This window comes from Oryctolagus cuniculus, chromosome 1, assembly GCF_051225735.1.
Source record: "Oryctolagus cuniculus isolate XC-2025 breed Fujian yellow rabbit chromosome 1, ASM5122573v1, whole genome shotgun sequence".
Lineage (NCBI taxonomy): Eukaryota > Metazoa > Chordata > Mammalia > Lagomorpha > Leporidae > Oryctolagus > Oryctolagus cuniculus.
Genome location: NC_142867.1, coordinates 10,398,605 through 10,415,390, shown reverse-complemented (window position 1 = coordinate 10,415,390; position 16,786 = coordinate 10,398,605). Strand labels below are relative to the sequence as shown.

Sequence of the window (16,786 nt, the reverse complement as noted above, 5' to 3'; positions counted from 1 at the left end):
GGTCGGAGGGGGTTAATCAAGGCGTACGTCCTGGAGGGGGTGAGTTTTGTATGGTGTGTTACAGAAGGGAGAAAGCTGAGCTGTGGCAGAGAAAATGAGAGAGGGCAGCAGACAGGGTCATAATAATGCCCAGGGTGGGTCATAGGAGCTGCTGCAGCTGGAGCCCTGACTCTGTTAGGTCCTGCACCGAGCCCTTCCTGTACTCGGGCCATCTGACGCTCTCGCCAAGCCCCGTGCAGTGGTGAGGCCCATTCTGCAGATGAGGAGCTCCAAGTCCCTTGCCTCGGGTGTGAGGGGAAGGGGAAGGTGGCTGCTGATTCCTGGACTTTCCGTCCAGGCTTAGTATGTGCGTGGAAACGGCCCAGAGCCTCACCCAACGCAGCAGGCAGCCCAGGCCCTCGCCCCGCACTCTCCCTTTTGGCTCCCCTCGGCACTTCCACGTTCTACTTGGCACTGCAGCCAGAGCCACACCCGCGCCTGGTCTGGCCACCTCCCAGCCCACAGTGTCAGGCTTGGAGCCGAGGTCCCTCGCGGCAGTGGGCGCCTCCATGCGACTTTGATCACTGTAGGCATGCGCCCTTGCCTGTGCGGGGTGGCTGCCTTTGTGGCCCAGGCAGACAGTGCCTGCGCAGCTGGGGTTGGTGCTCACTGCGTGGTCATCAGAAAGCTCTCCTGTGGTCACCAGGCCCTGAGAAGCAGGAGGCGTTGGGGCTTATCAGCTCTCCCACCTGCTGTGGGTTCTCCAGCCGTCATGGAGGGCTTGGGGTCTGGTTGAATCTGACCGCCTCGCAGACTGTTCTCCACGTGCCCTCCCTCCCTGCTCTAAATCCAGCAGTTTTTCTAGAAAGGACATCTGCCAGCCAGTGCCCTGCTGGCCCATGCTCTTGAGTTATTTTGGGGCTTGGAAGTCACAGAGCTGTTTGTGTCCTTGCCCCCTTGTCCTTCCAGTGAGCTCTGTTGGGGTGTGGTGACGGGCGGCAGGGGTGGGGTGGGGTGGGGTGGGGGTGTTACTCCCAGCACTGCTCCCTGGGAGCCTCAGCCTTGGGATTCTGCAGAAGGAGTGTCTGCCTTCCTTTCCCTTCAGGGATCTGCAGGGCTGCTGGATCCCTGGACTTTCCGTCTAGACTCAGTGTGTGCCTGCCTGTCTCCCTTGTCCACAGCCTTATTGATGGCTAGGCTGAACCTGACACCTTCTCGCATGCATTCCTAAGGGCATCTGCCCCCTGGTGTATGTGAAGGGTACTGCAGTAAAGTGTCAGCGCTTCATCGGGCCAGGGGCCCAGCTGTAATGGCCCAGGAGGTAGGATCCTGGTTTAGGATATAAGGCAGCTAAGTCCCTAAGACAGCAGATCCTGGAGACAACAGTCCTCCTGTAGCCTTTCCTAACCTCCTGCTGTAGCCCCAGAAGACCCTGCTACTCGTTGTCTTGTTCCTGGCAGCCACTGCCTCGTGGACCCAGGGTATGAGAGCTGAGAGCCAACCTCAGCCACAGTAGAGGAGCCAAGAGGCTCAGGGAGGGCCTGGCCTGTCACTCCTGATGGGTGTTAAGTGGCTGGATGCCTGCGAGGGCCACCCTCCCCTTCCCCTCCTAACCACCCTGTCAGGCTTTTAAGAGGCCAGCATGTGGCGCGCAGGCCAGATGACCCCTGCCTGCTCGGTGTGCCCCGCATTTCTAACACTGGGCCTCCTGTATTGATGCTGAAAGCACACTGACGTCCGAGCTTCCAGCGTGGGAGGCACCTCTGTGGTGTTCTTTGCCATTGCTCTGCCTTTGGGGGTGCAGACCCTGGATACCGAGGTTCCCCATGGGAAGGGTGAGACCCCTGGGGGCTGGGAGCTGGGGGGCAGCCGTGCAGAAGAGGGGGTGGGAGCCCCTCCTTGCTTCAGTAACAGGTCCAAGGGGTTAGGAAATGCAGCCCTCTTTCAGCCCTGCACACTTCCTGTGAGTTCAGGGGATGTGCGCATCTGACATCCTTCCCAAGAAAAAGCAGGTGTGTCCACCAGGTCTGTTCCAGGGCTTGCAGTGAGACCCTGGAGAGGCCCAGCACCTGCTGACATTCCCCATGCCTCTAGTTTGAGCCTTTGGGCACCTGAGCTGCGGATCGGCCCCAGGGGATGCCAGTGTTCAGTCTTCCAAATGCCGTGGAGTGTGCCACCCCCCACCCCACCCACCAGCCAACAGCTTACCATGTTAGGCCAATAGGAGTCCCCCAGGGACTGCCTCTGCTGGCCAATGGCCAGGTCACTGGCCACCCAGCTTTGGCTGGGTCTGAGCCCTGTTCTCCCCCAGACTGTGGAGGGGGCCTGGGAACAGGCCAGCCTGTTTCCATAACATCTGGGCCCCGGCTCTTCTGGTGTAGCCCTCTGACCTCACACATACCGACTGTCCCCCTTGCAGGCACCGCTTAGAGGAGGGTCAGGCCACCAGCTGGTCGCGCCGGCTCAAAGTGTTCCTGTGCTGCACGCGGACGAAGGACTCCCAGTCAGTAAGTACTGGGAAGTTGCTTCCTTCCACTCACGGCCTGCAATTTGGGGGCCGTTTGTTCCTCTGGCAAAGCTGGGTGGGGCAGAGCTGTGAAGGCTTTGCTCTGACCCCCTCGGGGCTTGCAGTCTAGATTGGGAGAGGAAACCCAGTGACGAAGAAAAGCAGCAACTCAGCAGGGCAGAGCGACCATCAAGTGCACAGCACACAGCCCCTGGGAGCCCTGAGCAGTGGCCAGAGGGGCCATACTTGGCACCGGGGTCAGGATCACTCACTCCTGGGGCAGGCAGCAAAGTGCCCCCCAAGGAAGCCTCTGTGGCTCCTTCCCACCAGGCACCCTGGTGAGCCGAAGACTGAGCACCCATGTGCAAGAACACAGTTCCCCGGTGGGTGGGGAGCACCCCACGAGTCCCTCTGGGGACGTCTCAGGGTTCACTGCCCAAGGCTGGGCCTCAGGCAGGTCATGCAGAGGGCAGGGAGCAATCCCCTGGCACATGGAGGCTGGGCCTGCCAGGACCCGTGGAGGGCACACCCGCCCCTCCAGGCTCACGGGCAGAGCCAGGCCGCTGTTGGAGCCTGCTGAGAGGCAGCACGTCTAGGTGAGGGGGAGGGGAGCCCCACTGGGCAGGGACGGCGCAGGGCCCAGGTCCAGTCCTAAGCACGCTGGGATCAGCCTGTGCTATTGTTATCTCCCCAGGCTCGTCAGCTGGAGCTGAGAAGTAACTGGCTCTGTGCGGCCCCGTTAGGCACTGGAGTCTGACCCTTGGTGTTTCCTCTGACAAGTGTCAGACACTCCAGGCTGGGACGCAGTGAGATAGGACCGGCTCCTGCCCGGACGTCTCCAGACAGATTAGGGAGGCTGCTGCAACTCCAGTGGGCGTGAGGCAGGAAGTCACCGAGCTCCTTGGTCAGCACGGCTGGCCTCGGTTCTTGCCTCCTGCCCCGAGGCCCAGAAACCAGCTGTCCGCAGGCCGAGGACCTGGAGAGAAGCCAGCAGGGCAGCCAGCCCAGTGATCCATACCCCTTCTCAGGTGTATCACGGGGTTGCCGAGCCCCCACAGCCCATGGCAGCTCGGAGAAGGGGTCTGAGACCAGGAGGCTACACAGAGCTCTTAGGGGGCCCTTCCAAGGTCACAGCTGGCAGGTAGAAGCAGCCAGAGACGCCAGAGAAGAGGCATGGCTCACTTGGGCATAGGAGGCAGCACGTGCCATGTGGCCTCTGAGGAGAGGCCCGGGCCAGGGGGGAGGGAAGAGAGGTCAGTGGTGCCCCACATGGCTGTTGCCAGGTCTGCAGGTGCGCTGAGCCCAGCACAGGGCTCTGAGGGTCGCAGCTGCACAGGGCTGCTGGGGTCAGGCCCAGCTGGAACCGCCCAGGTGAGCCTGCCCCTGGGGGGAGTCACACCTGGTCTCTTCCCCTATTCTGTTCCCCCACCCTGGACCTTGTAGGATGCCTACTCGGAAATCGCCTACCTCTTCGCCGAGTTTTTCCGGGACCTCGACATCGTGCCGTCCGACATCATTGCCGGCCTGGTGCTGCTCCGGCAGCGGCAGCGGGCCAAGCGCAACGCCGTGCTGGACGAGGTGCGTGCCCGGCGCTACCCACCTCCCCAGGACTTCTCTGCAGGCCCTGCTGCCGCTGTGGGCCCGACAGGTGCCCCGCTTCCGTCCAGCCCCTTCGTTTCCATGGTCCCTCTGGGGCCCTGGAGGTCACCTCTTCCCGCTTGTTCCCTGTCCCCTCCCCAGCACATCCCTGCAGCGGCCATGCCATGGGCCCCCACTTAAGTGACCAGAAAAGACCCCTGGCCAGGGAAGACCCCCCAAGAGCTTATAATCACAGGGTCATCTGTCCTTACTGCTCTGTCTCAGCCAACGGGCAGTCCCATTAGGGTCTCTTGGCTTCTCATACAAAAATCCCCTCCCCGCAGAGTGATGGTGCTTTGGGTGGTGAGGGTGCGACTGGAGAAAGGGTGGAACCTCAGACCAGGCGAGTGGGAAGGACTGAAGGACCCCAGGCCTTTGGGAAGCAGGCGGAGCCTGGCGGCTGGACACCCCGCCCCCCACTCTCGGCCACATGCCCCACCTCACATGCCTGTTTTGCAGGCGAACAATGACATCTTGGCCTTCCTGTCTGGGATGCCAGTGACCAGAAACACTAAGTACCTCGACCTCAAGAACTCGGTGAGTCAGGGGTCACCTCCCACCTCCCCGCCAAGTTCCTTTCTCAGCCAGCGTGACCTGAGCCAACCATCTGCCTCTTTCCTGGAACACTAGCCGCCCTGTTCCTGACCTGGCCCCCTCGGCTCTCCCGAGAGCGGCTCTCTCAGATCACAGTCCCCCCAGAACCCCAGCATCATGCGGGTTCTGCACACGACACCCCAGAACCCCACGGCCAAGGCCAGGAACATTTGATCCCGGCCTTTTGAAATTGTCGAGGTCTCTGCCAGGGTGAGCGCCGCTTCTACAGAAGACAAAGCATTTGACCGTGTCGGTTTTCTAGTAGGAGAACTTGGTCCACGCTCCCTCCGTAGAAACCCAGGCTGTTAGAAGGAAAGGTGGTGCCTCCTGCTGGGGTACGCCCCAGACCAGAGGGAACCCACAGCCAGAGGCAGGGAGAACCGGCTCTTCCTGGGGAAGCAAACCAACTTGGTGTGCAACTCCTCCGCCCCCTGTCGCTGTGACCTGAGCAAGCCTTTCATCTCTTCCGAGCCTGGTCCTGCAGCTGTAAAATGGCACGCGGCGCACCTTCCAGCCGGAGCTAGGGTGGGAGGTAACTGGCTCGCCTCAGCCCAGGCCCCAGGCTAATGCAGTGAGCAGTGGCAGACGGCAGCCCTGGGCCATCTCAATCTTTCAAAAAAGCTACATTCCCCCACACCTCAAAGCAGCCCCGTCCACAGCAGGTGCTCCAAACCAGCCATCTCTGCTTACCACGGCCTGCTTTGGCTCACCCCGGCTGGTGCCTGCCACCTGACCAGGTTGGAGAGGGCAGGAGCAGGCAGAGGTGCTGGGGTCCACACCTGCCTGCTACCTACCTGGCAGAGGCTGCCAGGGCCGCACCTGCCCTCCCCGGCTGGCTGGGAGCTCCTGCCACAGACGGGATAATTACCCTCCCAGCCCGTTCCTGAAGAGCAGACACAGCCGGCCCAGGGCCTCTCCTCCCCTCTGGGCCTTGGTTAAGGCCTGCCTTTTCCACTTCACAGGATGACTAATCGCCCTCCTTAACTTTTACAAGCTGACTAATTCCCTCTAAGTGCTGGGGCACCAGGTGCCTGGGGGGCCGACCGGAACCCTTTGCTGGGACACTCTGCCCCCTGCAGCCCAGCGGACTCCCACATTTCTGCAGAGATCTCCATCCCCACAGACACACCCTCCCCCAGCCCTGGGAGCCGGGACTGATGGGTCAGGCTGGAGTCTCCCTGTGTTTACGAAGAACCCCAGGGCCAGAGAAATTTGGCAACTGCCCCGCTGCCCAAGGCCTGGACACCCACCCCCTCCCCGCAACACACAGCTTCCCCCATACCCCAGAGGGCCCAGGGCTTCCGTTCAACCTCCCAGGCTTAAATTTCCCCAAGAGCAAGGCTCCTTCCCAGGGCCTGAGCGCCGAGGCAGGGTGAGCCCCTCACTCTCTTCCCTCCCTTCTCGGGGAGAACGGGCAAGGAAATCGATCCAGTGTTCCAAGTGGTTTTCTGTCCCCAAATCATTAATTCCAAGGTTGGAGCAACAGGATGGGTCCCCAGAGGATGTGTGCCCTGGTTGTATGGAGATAATTAGGGAAACACAATTATCTTCCCAGGAGCAGGCCCTCCCCGCCAAAGCGGGCCAAGGCGGGCAGGGGGTGGGGGTGGGGGAAGAAGCTGGGGGAAGGGGGTGGCAGGCACCCCCTGCAGGAAGTGCAGGGCCCTGGGGCTGATGGGCGCACCCTCCACCTTGTGTCTCCCAGCAAGAGATGTTGCGCTACAAAGAGGTCTGCTATTACATGCTCTTCGCCCTGGCGGCCTACGGCTGGCCCATGTACCTGATGCGGAAGCCGGCCTGCGGCCTCTGCCAGCTGGCCCGGTCCTGCTCGTGAGTACCCGGTCCCCACGCCCCTGCCGCCACCCTGCCTGCCCTCCCGGCCGCAGGCTTGGATAATGAAGCTGGTGCCCGCAGAGGCGCCCCCTCAATCGGGCTGGGCCTGCTGCCCTGCCCCCAGTTCCCCCCACCCCACCCCGGGGCCTGTGTTGCTTTTCTTCTGAGCCTTTGCTGGAGCTCAGCCCGGAGTCCTGCATTGCCTGTCCTGTAGGCTCCGGCCTTCACCCAGTTCTGGGGTTTGAATCCCAGCTCGGTCACCTGCAGCCTTGGGCAAGATGAGCTATGCCGCGGAGCCTCAGTCTCTTCATCTATGAAATGGGGATACTGCTCGTGCAATTTGGGGCGAGGACTACGTGGGCTGTTGGGCGGAGTCTACACTGCAGCTCCTTGCACTTGGCTTGCTCTCGCTCCCCCTCTGGCCGGTCAGCCGCTCCCTTTCGCCCGCGTTTCCCGTCCTGTGCTCTGCCTTGCTGATAGTGAGGCCCAGTCCCAAGAGGTCTCCGGAAAGGCATCGGAAGTTCCTTCCTTTGGTTCAAAACTCCAACTGTCTTCCAAGGAAGTGGGAGAGGCCTCCGCCCCAGGTCTGACCGGCAGCCTGGCCCCGCCCTCACTCCACCCCCCTGGGCCCTCCCTGCTCTCCTAAGTGGGCCAGAGAAGGGCTCCAGGAAGAACTCCTCCCTCCCCTGGCGTCTCTGCCTCAACCCGGGCCGGGCAGAAGGAGGACAGTTCCCTGGGCACCTGTTCTGGAAAGCTGCCTGGCCGGGAGGGCAGCTTCCATCCCCGACACCTCCCTGCCCTCCGGGCCACAGCAGCCCCGCCCCCTGGTGGCTCCCAGGAGCTTGCTCTCCCTGTGCCCCCAGTGGCTGATCCCAGAGGGCTGGGGCGCTGTCATGTCCCCTTCCCGTCTTTGTCCTCTGCATATACCCAGCGCTCCTCTTCATGACCTAGGGAGTCCCAGCCCAGACGCGACCTGGGAGCTTGCAGGCCCCACGCCGGGTGAGGAGCCTCCATTTCCTTCTTGGTCACAGGGAGTTTCAGAATATGGGGAGCAGGTGCAGGCTGGGGCTGTCTCCTGCTATATGGACAGGAGGGGAGGCAGTGTTTGCTTCAGACTTCATAGGGCCAGAGAGAGAGAGACAGAGAGCAGAGTCCTCAGACCCCACAAGGGCCCAGCCAAGTCTCTCCCCAGAAGAGCCGGGGGGACCTGCGAGGCAGGGAGAGGCAGACCTGAGGCCCAGGCCTGCGTGTCAGCCACGTGCCACATGCAGCCACACGTGTCAGGTGGAGGCCAGAGGGCCGGACGTGCTTCTCAGTATCCTGGCCTGTCCACTGCAGCCCTGGCTCCCGCTGCGGGTGCAGGAGGGGGGGCTGCCCGCCTGGTGGGGTCCACGCCTTGCACCCGGCAGTAATTCTACCACCCCAGGCAGAGTGCGGCCAGCCAGGCCTGCCCTGTGGTCCAGCAAACCTTGGGAGGCCACACTGGGCTCTAGCCCCACCCTGGACATGGGGTCTGTCTCCTTCCTATCGGACAAGAGGTGTCATAGGCCAGGCTGGCCATCAGGTGCCTGTGGCCTCCAACCTCTCACTGGTCAGCCCCAGCCTCCTTGAGGTAGGAGCACTGCCCCAGGGGATGTCTGGGCTCCCAGCCCTGCTGTCCTTGTGGCTTTGCCTGTCTCAGATCACTAACTTGCCCTCTCTGGAGGGAAGAGCAGCCAACATTTATTAAGCACCTGCTGTGTGCTGGGCCCTTTCTGCATCTTGTACCTTTGGTCTCAGGCCAGCCTGGTGAAGTAGTCGTCTGCACCCCACTCTTACTGGGGGTGAAACTGAGGCCCAGAATGGCTGAGCGCCCTCCAGGCCTTTGCAGCCGGGAAGTGACACCCAGAGTGCGGATCTAAACATGTCTCCATCCTCCTCCTGTTGATCCCAGGCTCAGCTGAGGTGGGAGACAGAGGACCCAGGCCCACATTCACCTGACCTGGCAGCAAGTATATGGGCAGTGGGCTCGCCCCGGGGCCTGCAGCCACGCTCACCCTGTGGTGGCCCTCACCCCAGGACCAGTGGCTTTGGACACTTGGCTTAACCCTGGGCTTTCTCAGCGAGGCCTCGCCCTGCCAGGAGGAAACAGCCCCGCAGGTGCTGCTCCCAGTGAGATCAAACTGCTCAGCATCACCAAAATCCAAGTCTTCATAAATTCTCAGCTGTCGCCTGCTATCCCCTGGCAGGCCGCGGTCATGTGATACCAGGCTCCTGGTGCCCCATCCGTTGGGAGCTGGCTCCCTCTGGCGGCCTGCAGGGCAGCTGCACCCCCTCACGGGGTGCCCAGCTTAGCTGTGTGGGTAGGCTGCTGGGCGCCTGGCAATGACCACTGCAGAACAAGCCCTGCCTGGGGAGCCCACTGCCGAGACATACCCAGACAAGCAGAGCCATAGTGTGTCAGAGCAGATGCCTGGTCGGGCTGGGGATGCTGGGGTGGGAAGGGGGCTGAGGCAGGGCTGGCTGTCTGGGCGGTGGCCGGGTGGACCTCACTGTATCATCACCTTTGAGCAGAGACCTGAAGGAAGTGAGGGGCGAGCCACGCAGTGTCCAGCAGAGAGAGCTGCAGGTGCAGGATCGCTGAGGCAGGAATGTGTCTGGCTCTGGTCTGAGGACAGGCAAGAAGGCTGGAGAGGAGCGAGCGGGGGGGGGGGGGGGGGCAGCAGGTCAGAGAGGCCAGGGCCAGATGGGGCAGGGCCCTCAGCCCTCGATAGGACTCGGGCTTCTGTACTGGGCAAGAAGGGCGTGGCTGCGGGGCTTTAAGTGACCCTTTCTTAAAAGGGTCAGGTGCAGCTAGGTTGAGTGGAGGGGTGAGTATAGCCGAGGGAGTTGGGGCGGAGCCAGAGATAATGGTGGGGGTGAGGGGGGCCGCCGAGGCTGACTGGAGGCTGGTTCTGAGTTGGAAGGCAGAGCCCACCAGAGGCTTAACTCGCAAGTGCAGGGGCTTCTTCCTGGGGGATGCGGGCTAGGTGTGCACTTGAGGGAGATGTGTGGGCAGCTCATGGAAGTGGCCGGAGGGCCAGAGCAGGCCCTGAGTGGATTCCTGAGCAGGGAACAGGGAGTGTAGCCCGAGGGAAGAGGAGGCCAGTGTCAGAGGCCTAGGAAGAGGGAGGGACCCGTGGGATCAGGTCAGCCAAGAGAAGGGCTGGGTACTGACTGGCTTAGACTTGGCAATGTGGAGTCCCTGGAGACCTAGCCAGGGCACATTGCGGGGAGGGAGTGGGGCTGGAATGGAAGAGAAACTTCCCTGCCCCCCCCCCAGGGTCCCCTGGCCCTGAGCCTTCTGCCGCCCACCCCAGGTGCTGCCTGTGCCCCGCACGGCCCCGGTTCGCCCCTGGGGTCACCATTGAGGAAGACAACTGCTGCGGCTGCAATGCCATCGCCATCCGGCGCCACTTCCTGGACGAGAACATGACCGCGGTGGACATTGTCTACACGTCCTGCCACGACGCGGTGAGGGCCGGGGTCTGAGCTCAGGACCAGCTGCTCGGGGTCTCGGGTGCCACGGGTGTTCCCCTGGGCCAGCACTGGCTGGCTGCGGCCTCCAGGCTGCCCTTGGGTGGGCCTTCTCCCCTTTCACCCCCCTCTCGGGCCTGCACCACTTCTTGGGCTGGGAAAATGGCCCATCCCGGGGCCACTCAGCGTCACGAGCTGCCCACCCTCTAGGTCTATGAAACTCCCTTCTATGTGGCAGTGGACCATGACAAGAAGAAGGTGGTGATCAGCATCCGCGGAACCCTGTCCCCCAAGGTACGCTGCCTGCGGCCCTGCACAGCCCTGGTGCCCTCACAGCCCCGGGTGTGCCTGCCTCCGACTTCCTGTCCTCCTCATCTGCTTCCTCTCTCCCCAAGGACGCCCTGACCGACCTGACGGGCGATGCTGAGCGCCTCCCCGTGGAAGGCCACCACGGCACCTGGCTGGGTCACAAGGTACCTGCCTCACGGGCTCCTGGGGGCCTGTGGCCTTCGCCCTCCACAGCTGCTGCTGGGAGGGCTCCTCCCACTCACTGCGGGAGGCTGGTCAGAGGTGTGCGTTCATTAGGGTGGCCCACCTGCTGGGCCCCCACAGCCCTGCCTGAGGAGGGAGCTGGGAAGAGATCACACCTGTGTCTGTTAGACGCCCCCCGCAGAGGGATGGAGAAAGACAGATCTTCCACCTAGTGGTTCATCCCTCAAATACCCACAACAGCTGGGGCTGAGCCAGGAACTCCATCCAGGTCTCCTATGTGGATGGCAGGGACCCAAGTCCTTCAGCCATCATATGCTGCCTCCCAAAGAGTGCATTAGCAGGAAGCTGGAATGGGGAACAGAGTTGAGACTCAAAGCCGGGCACACCGATGTGGGATGCACCCCGAGCAGCAGCCTAACTGCTGCCTCTGAACCTCAGTTTTCTCATCTGTGAAACGGGGATTCTATGGCCAAGGTGTCCGCCAGCCTCCAGAGCCAGGTGGCTATGAGTATCCAAGGGGGAGATGGGGGGGGCGGGGCTGATGAGCTTGGGTCCCTGTGGCTTTGCTGGCCACCGGGAGGCCTGCCGTCGACTTCCCACTCTGTTCCTCGGCACCCAGGGAATGGTCCTGTCGGCCGAGTACATCAAGAAGAAGCTGGAGCAGGAGATGGTTCTGTCCCAGGCCTTCGGGCGAGACCTGGTGAGGCATTTCCCGTCCTGCTGAGTCCCTCCCATACCTGCTCTCCCTCCTGGGAGGCCGCAGGAAAAGAGGAGAGGGTGGGTGGCCGGTGGCGGCCCCCTACCCCGTTCCCCCAGGCTTTCAGACCCTCTGTGGCCCAGAACCCAATCCCCTCCTTGCTCTGTGCCTCGGACCCTCACCCTTGTACCAGCCCCTCCAGGGTGCCCTGCTCAGCCCACCCACACCTGTTGAGCACCTGCTCCACGCAGGCGCTGGAGGCACAGAGGTGATGCAGGCTGGGGACCTCTGCAAAGTTGGGGAACAGAGTTGGAGAAGCTCCACATATGCGGCAGAGTGGCAGTGAAAATCATTACTGAGCCCCGCAGCCACGCCGAGACCCTGCCTGCTGCGCTCTCCAGAATAAAGCAGTCCCTGGCCTCGGGAGGCTCCGTCCAGCAGTTGGGTGATTCTAACAGAGTGTGACCACTCTAGTGACAAAAAAAGATCCATCCCAGCTGCGCAGCAGTGCCTCGGAAGGAGTGGGCCCTTCCTGGAAAATCAGGGAGGGCTTCCCCAGGGAGGTGGCCTCGGGGCACGGCTTTGAAGGATAAGTAGGAGTTTGTCCCTAGGAAGCCGCTCTGTAGGGACCTGGAGGGGTTCTCCGTGTGCCCTGGCAGCCGGGAAGGAAGGCAATAGGGTGGGCCACTCAGGCTCCTCTTGGCCCCCAGGGTCGCGGAACCAAGCACTACGGCCTGATTGTGGTGGGCCACTCGCTGGGTGCCGGTACTGCCGCCATCCTCTCCTTCCTCCTGCGCCCGCAGTACCCGACCCTCAAGTGCTTTGCCTACTCCCCCCCGGGGGGCCTGTTGAGGTGAGTGGGAAGGGGCAGGTGGGGTGGGGGCAGGTGGGACCACTGGGGGCTGAGGGCTGGCTGGGGCTGGACAGGGCTGAGCCCTGGCCAGTGCTGGTTGCTGCACTGGACAGTCTGACTTCTGGTCTCCAGGCCAGTGGAGAGTTGGGGGTGGGGGTTGGAGCTTTGTAAAAGGCCACATGGACCCTTGGATCCCCCCGGCAAGCAGAGCAGGGGGCAGACAGCCAGCCCAGCTCCTGCCAGCTGCCTGCAGGCTGGAAGCTGACCCCAGCAGTGCTCCCTCAGCTCTGGAGCCCCTCGACCCCTGCCCCTTGGCCTGAGCTGCACCCTGGCTTCCTTTGCAGTGAGGACGCCATGGAGTACTCCAAGGAGTTCGTGACCGCTGTGGTTTTGGGCAAAGACCTCGTCCCCAGGCGAGTCAGTCCCTTCTGCAGGCCTCACCCCACTCCCTGGCCGCCTCCCCACTCTCAGCTGCCCAGTAGCGAGAAGAGGGGGATAGGCAGGCTGGCCCTCGCCCTGCTGGCCCTCCTTTCCTCGACTCTGCTCTGCCGTCCCCCGGACTCCCCCTGCCACCATGACCCCAGCTGACTTGCCTTGTTCCTGGGGGCCTGCCCTGCTGCCCCCAGCCCCTGAGCCGGCCAGGCTGACGGCTCCGGTCCTGCTGCTCCCCAGGATCGGCCTCTCCCAGCTGGAGGGCTTTCGCAGGCAGCTCCTGGACGTCCTGCAGCGCAGCACCAAGCCCAAGGTGAGCCCAGCCGGGCACGCCGGCCTCCGGGCAGCCTTGTCTGTCCCTCCTGTGACAAAGTACCAGAGGCCCGAGCCATGTGAGGCCAGGGCAGGGGTAGGGTAGGGGTGGTGGTAGGGGAATTTCAGGCTAAAAGACCCTAGGCACTTCCAGGCTCAACCTGTCCAGCCCCTGTCATATACAGATGGGGAAACTGAGGACGAGTGGAAGGGACTTGCTTTTTGCTCACGTACAAGGTGGAACCAAGCCAGGCCTGGGAGTGCAGGGTTCCCATCACCCGGAACTGCCCGATGCCAGAGAAGGGAAGCCCACGTGCTCTGAGTGGGTGAAGCAAAGGCCTGCGGCTTTTCTGATTTGCTGGGCAGCCAGGTAGAGGGCCAGCCCTTCCTAAGCCACAGCAGGCCTTTGGAGGACCTGGGGCCCTTCCTGTGCAAGTTGGCCTGTAGCAGGCTGGAAGGTGGGCAGGGGTTCTGGGGTCAAGCGCGCTGGGGCAGACCAAAAGCAGGACGGAAGCACACTGGGGCCGGCAGGTCCTGTGTGTGGTGAGCCTCCTGCATCAGCCTCCAGGTAGCCCTCACCCCACGCACTGTCTCAGCCCGGCCTGGGCTGCAGCAGCTTTGGGGCCTGGGGTGCCAGGTCAGGGATAGGGCAGCAAAGCTTTGTGGGACTTGTCTTCCTGGAGGAGCCTGCTTCTGGGGAGGCAGAACCACCAGACCCAGGCCAGGACACTTGAGAGGCAGGTGGCTGGGAGCTGACGGAGACACGGCCAGGCCTGGCAGGTGCAGCTGGGGCCTGCTTTGCCTCTGACTGCCGAGCGACCCCGCACCACTCCCTTCCCCTCACTGGGCCTGTCTCCCCATCCACTAGATGAGGGCTTGGCTGGTCTCCTAGCCCTGGGCCAGCCCTGAAATTCAGCAATTCCATGTCATCTGTCCTTGGCTCCTTAGTGGCCACCTGGCCACCGTACGCCTCAGCCACTGCCTCTTCAGGTGGGCACCGACCTTTCCTGCTCTAGCCACCGCCCTTCCCCGGCCCTCACTGCCATCCCACCTCTGACCTCTCACCTACTGAACCCTCCTCCTGAGCACCCCATACCCCTGCCCACCCAGTGCTGTTCAGCTCTGTCCCCGTCTCCCCTCACCCCACCCAGTGGAGAATCATCGTGGGGGCCACCAAATGCATCCCCAAGTCGGAGCTGCCCGAGGAGGTGGAGGTGACCACCCTGGCCAGCACACGGCTCTGGACCCACCCCAGTGACCTGACCATCGCCCTCTCGGCCAGCACCCCGCTCTACCCGCCCGGCCGGATCATCCATGTGGTCCACAACCACCCTGCTGAGCAGTGCTGGTAGGTGCTGCCTGGGGTCCTGGGCCCACTGCTGCAGGGGGCAGTGTCCAGGGCAGGGGCTGTGTGATCAGAGGCTGTGGAGGGCTGATCAGAGGGCTGGGATGGGGGCAGAGGCTGAGGGATAACAGCCCAGGACCCCCACAGCAGGGCTTTCTCAGACCCTGGACATGGAACAAAGGGTCAGCCCAGAGCAGGACTCCAGGCTCCTCTCTGGTCAGTCCCAGCCTCCATCAGGGTCGGCCTGGTGTTACCCAGGGCATCTCTCCTGTGCACACTTAAAAGCGCGTGCCCTGGAGTGACGGGTCAGTCAGCTTTGTCACTACAGTGGATTACCCAAGGCAGGTACCTTTACAAAGAACAGAGGTTTATTTAGCCCACTGTTTTGGAGGTTCAAGTCCAGGGTGGAGTGGCCTCATTGGTTTGTCATCTGCTAAGAGTTTCCGATGGCAGGGGTGCAGTGTGTGTGGAAGGATCGTATGGCCAGCCAGGAGCAGAGTGAGAGTGGGCCGCACGCAGGCTTTTGTAACAGTCCTGTTTAGGGGACCCAGAAGGTCACAAGAAACCTCCCTTCCCAGGGCCTGAGGCCTTCCCATCAGGCCCCACCTCCCAAACCCATCACTGGATTCCATTCCTGCCCTCTTAGTGCCATTAACTGAGACCTGCAGGAGTTCAGGGACCAAATCATATTCAAACCACAGCAAGGGATCACCCCACAGCCTGGGGCATCTCACGCCCTGTTGCTGTGAGGATGGTGGCTGGGCAGGAGAGGTGGGGAGTGGGCCATTTGATGGGCTCCTCCCACTTCCTGCACTGTCAGAGGGTTGGGGCCGCCCTCCCAGCATGGGCTGCCTCCACTCACAACTGGGGCCCTGCCCAGGGTGGAGCAAAAAGCAGGCAGGAGGCTAGGTAGGAATCGTGGCTGAGGCTCCAGTTTGCCTGTCCCAGGCTGAGGGCCAGGGAGGAGCAAGGAGCCAGGTCCCAGGGACACAGCCTTACTGGCTGGGTCAGGCTGAGGACCTCGGAGGCAGGGAGGTGGAGCAGAGCCAGGGCCCAGGGCCCAGGCTTCCACCCCTGCCCTCACTTGCCCTGCCCCCCTCAGCTGCTGTGAGCAGGAGGAGCCCACGTACTTCGCCATCTGGGGCGACAACAAGGCCTTCAACGAGGTGATCATCTCGCCGGCCATGCTGCACGAACACCTCCCCTACGTGGTCATGGAGGGGCTCAACAAGGTGAGCCCCACTGGCAGCTAAGGCGCCCTCAGCCACAGTCCCCAGCTGGACCCTAGGGGTGAGGGACTGGGGGGTGGGCAGGAAGCCCGGCAGGAGTTCCGGGCTGTTTCCCATCAGCCCACTGCCCCGTGGGGAGGAGTTTAAGAGGTTCCCAGGGATCTGTCCCCAAGGCAGGCAGGCTAAGCCAAGAGGCCATGAAGGCCACCTGGCCTGTAACAGATGCACAGCCAAGTGGCAACAGGCTCAGCCAGCCCCTTGGCTACTGAACACAGGCAAGATGCATCCAGCCTCACAGGCCTGTGTCTTGTGGGCAGGTCCCAGGCCTTTCACCTTCCATAAGGAACAGGGCCCCTGGGTGGAGGAGGGGGAGGAGGAGAGTGGAACCCAACTGGCCCCAGGACTGGGCCTGCCCTGCCCCACCCCCTCCCACCTCTCCTGTCCTGTCCCAGGTGCTGGAGAACTACAACAAGGGGAAGACGGCCCTACTCTCTGCTGCCAAGGTCATGGTGAGTCCCACCGAGGTGGATCTGACTCCCGAGCTCATCTTCCAGCAGCAGCCACTGCCCACAGGGCCACCCATGCCCACTGGCCTGGCGCTGGAGCTGCCCACTGCAGGTCATCCCAACAGCAGTGTCAGGTGAGTCCTGGCCCCTGCCTGCCCCACCCTAGGGGCGTGTGCAGGCACCCAGAGTGTGGTTCAGAGGGCCCTCACCAAGCTCAGCACTCACACACAGCGATGCAACTTGCCCCTCTGCTCCAGCTGTCCCCGGCCTCCTGTCACTGAAGGGGCCTGTGTCTCAGACGGCTCCCCATGTGGGCCAGGAGACAGCTAGGCACACCCAGACCCAGAAACCCTGGGCCCCCCACACAGAGATTCACTAAGACCCAAACACGTGGCCACACATACATATGTATTTGCATACACACACATATGTGTATATGTATTTATATCAGAGCTTTTCTGCAGGCACATATCTATACACAGATGGCCCCAGACTCACACATAAAGGACCACACCAAGACAGAGACGCATACACAGGGACACATGTACGTGGACATGCATGTGAACATACATGACATCTGGTGCACACTGCACATAAACACAGATGTGTGTGCACACGCTCACAGGTGCACACTCACCCAGGCTGCAGACACGCCTGAGCCACGCGTCCCTTACTGGGTGTCAGGCCCTCAGGCGGTAGCCCATCCAGGGGAGAGCTGTCCTGCCTTTGTGGGACTTTTCCTGCCCCTCTCCGTGACTGCCAAGAAGGGGGATGGCTGCTTCCTGGCCCTTGGTTGAGACACCCGGAGGGTCCCTCCCTGCCACTTCAGAGTTTCCTGTGGCAGCTGCCCGGCAGGATGCAGGAGCCAGTGTCCTTTC

At 62.5% G+C, this 16,786-nt stretch overlaps 1 protein-coding gene across 7 annotated transcripts in view; it reads left to right on the top strand.

Moving 5' to 3' along the window:
• Window positions 1-16,786, top strand: part of DAGLA (diacylglycerol lipase alpha) — a 58,710-nt gene that overhangs the window by 37,999 nt on the left and 3,925 nt on the right. For 5 of the 7 annotated variants that reach the window (XM_051833223.3, XM_051833221.3, XM_051833226.3 and 2 more), the window contains exons 6-20: window positions 2,399-2,486; window positions 3,929-4,063; window positions 4,583-4,660; window positions 6,420-6,544; window positions 7,499-7,546; window positions 9,886-10,039; window positions 10,253-10,336; window positions 10,438-10,515; window positions 11,154-11,234; window positions 11,942-12,084; window positions 12,429-12,497; window positions 12,757-12,829; window positions 13,980-14,176; window positions 15,276-15,405; window positions 15,855-16,042. In XM_051833223.3, the coding sequence (XP_051689183.1) occupies window positions 2,399-2,486; window positions 3,929-4,063; window positions 4,583-4,660; window positions 6,420-6,544; window positions 7,499-7,546; window positions 9,886-10,039; window positions 10,253-10,336; window positions 10,438-10,515; window positions 11,154-11,234; window positions 11,942-12,084; window positions 12,429-12,497; window positions 12,757-12,829; window positions 13,980-14,176; window positions 15,276-15,405; window positions 15,855-16,042 (1,671 nt within the window). Of the gene's footprint in view, window positions 1-2,398; window positions 2,487-3,928; window positions 4,064-4,582; window positions 4,661-6,419; window positions 6,545-7,498; window positions 7,547-9,885; window positions 10,040-10,252; window positions 10,337-10,437; window positions 10,516-11,153; window positions 11,235-11,941; window positions 12,085-12,428; window positions 12,498-12,756; window positions 12,830-13,696; window positions 13,819-13,979; window positions 14,177-15,275; window positions 15,406-15,854; window positions 16,043-16,786 lie in introns of those variants that run through there. The other 2 variants (XR_016216526.1, XM_051833228.3) reach the window with 2 other exon arrangements.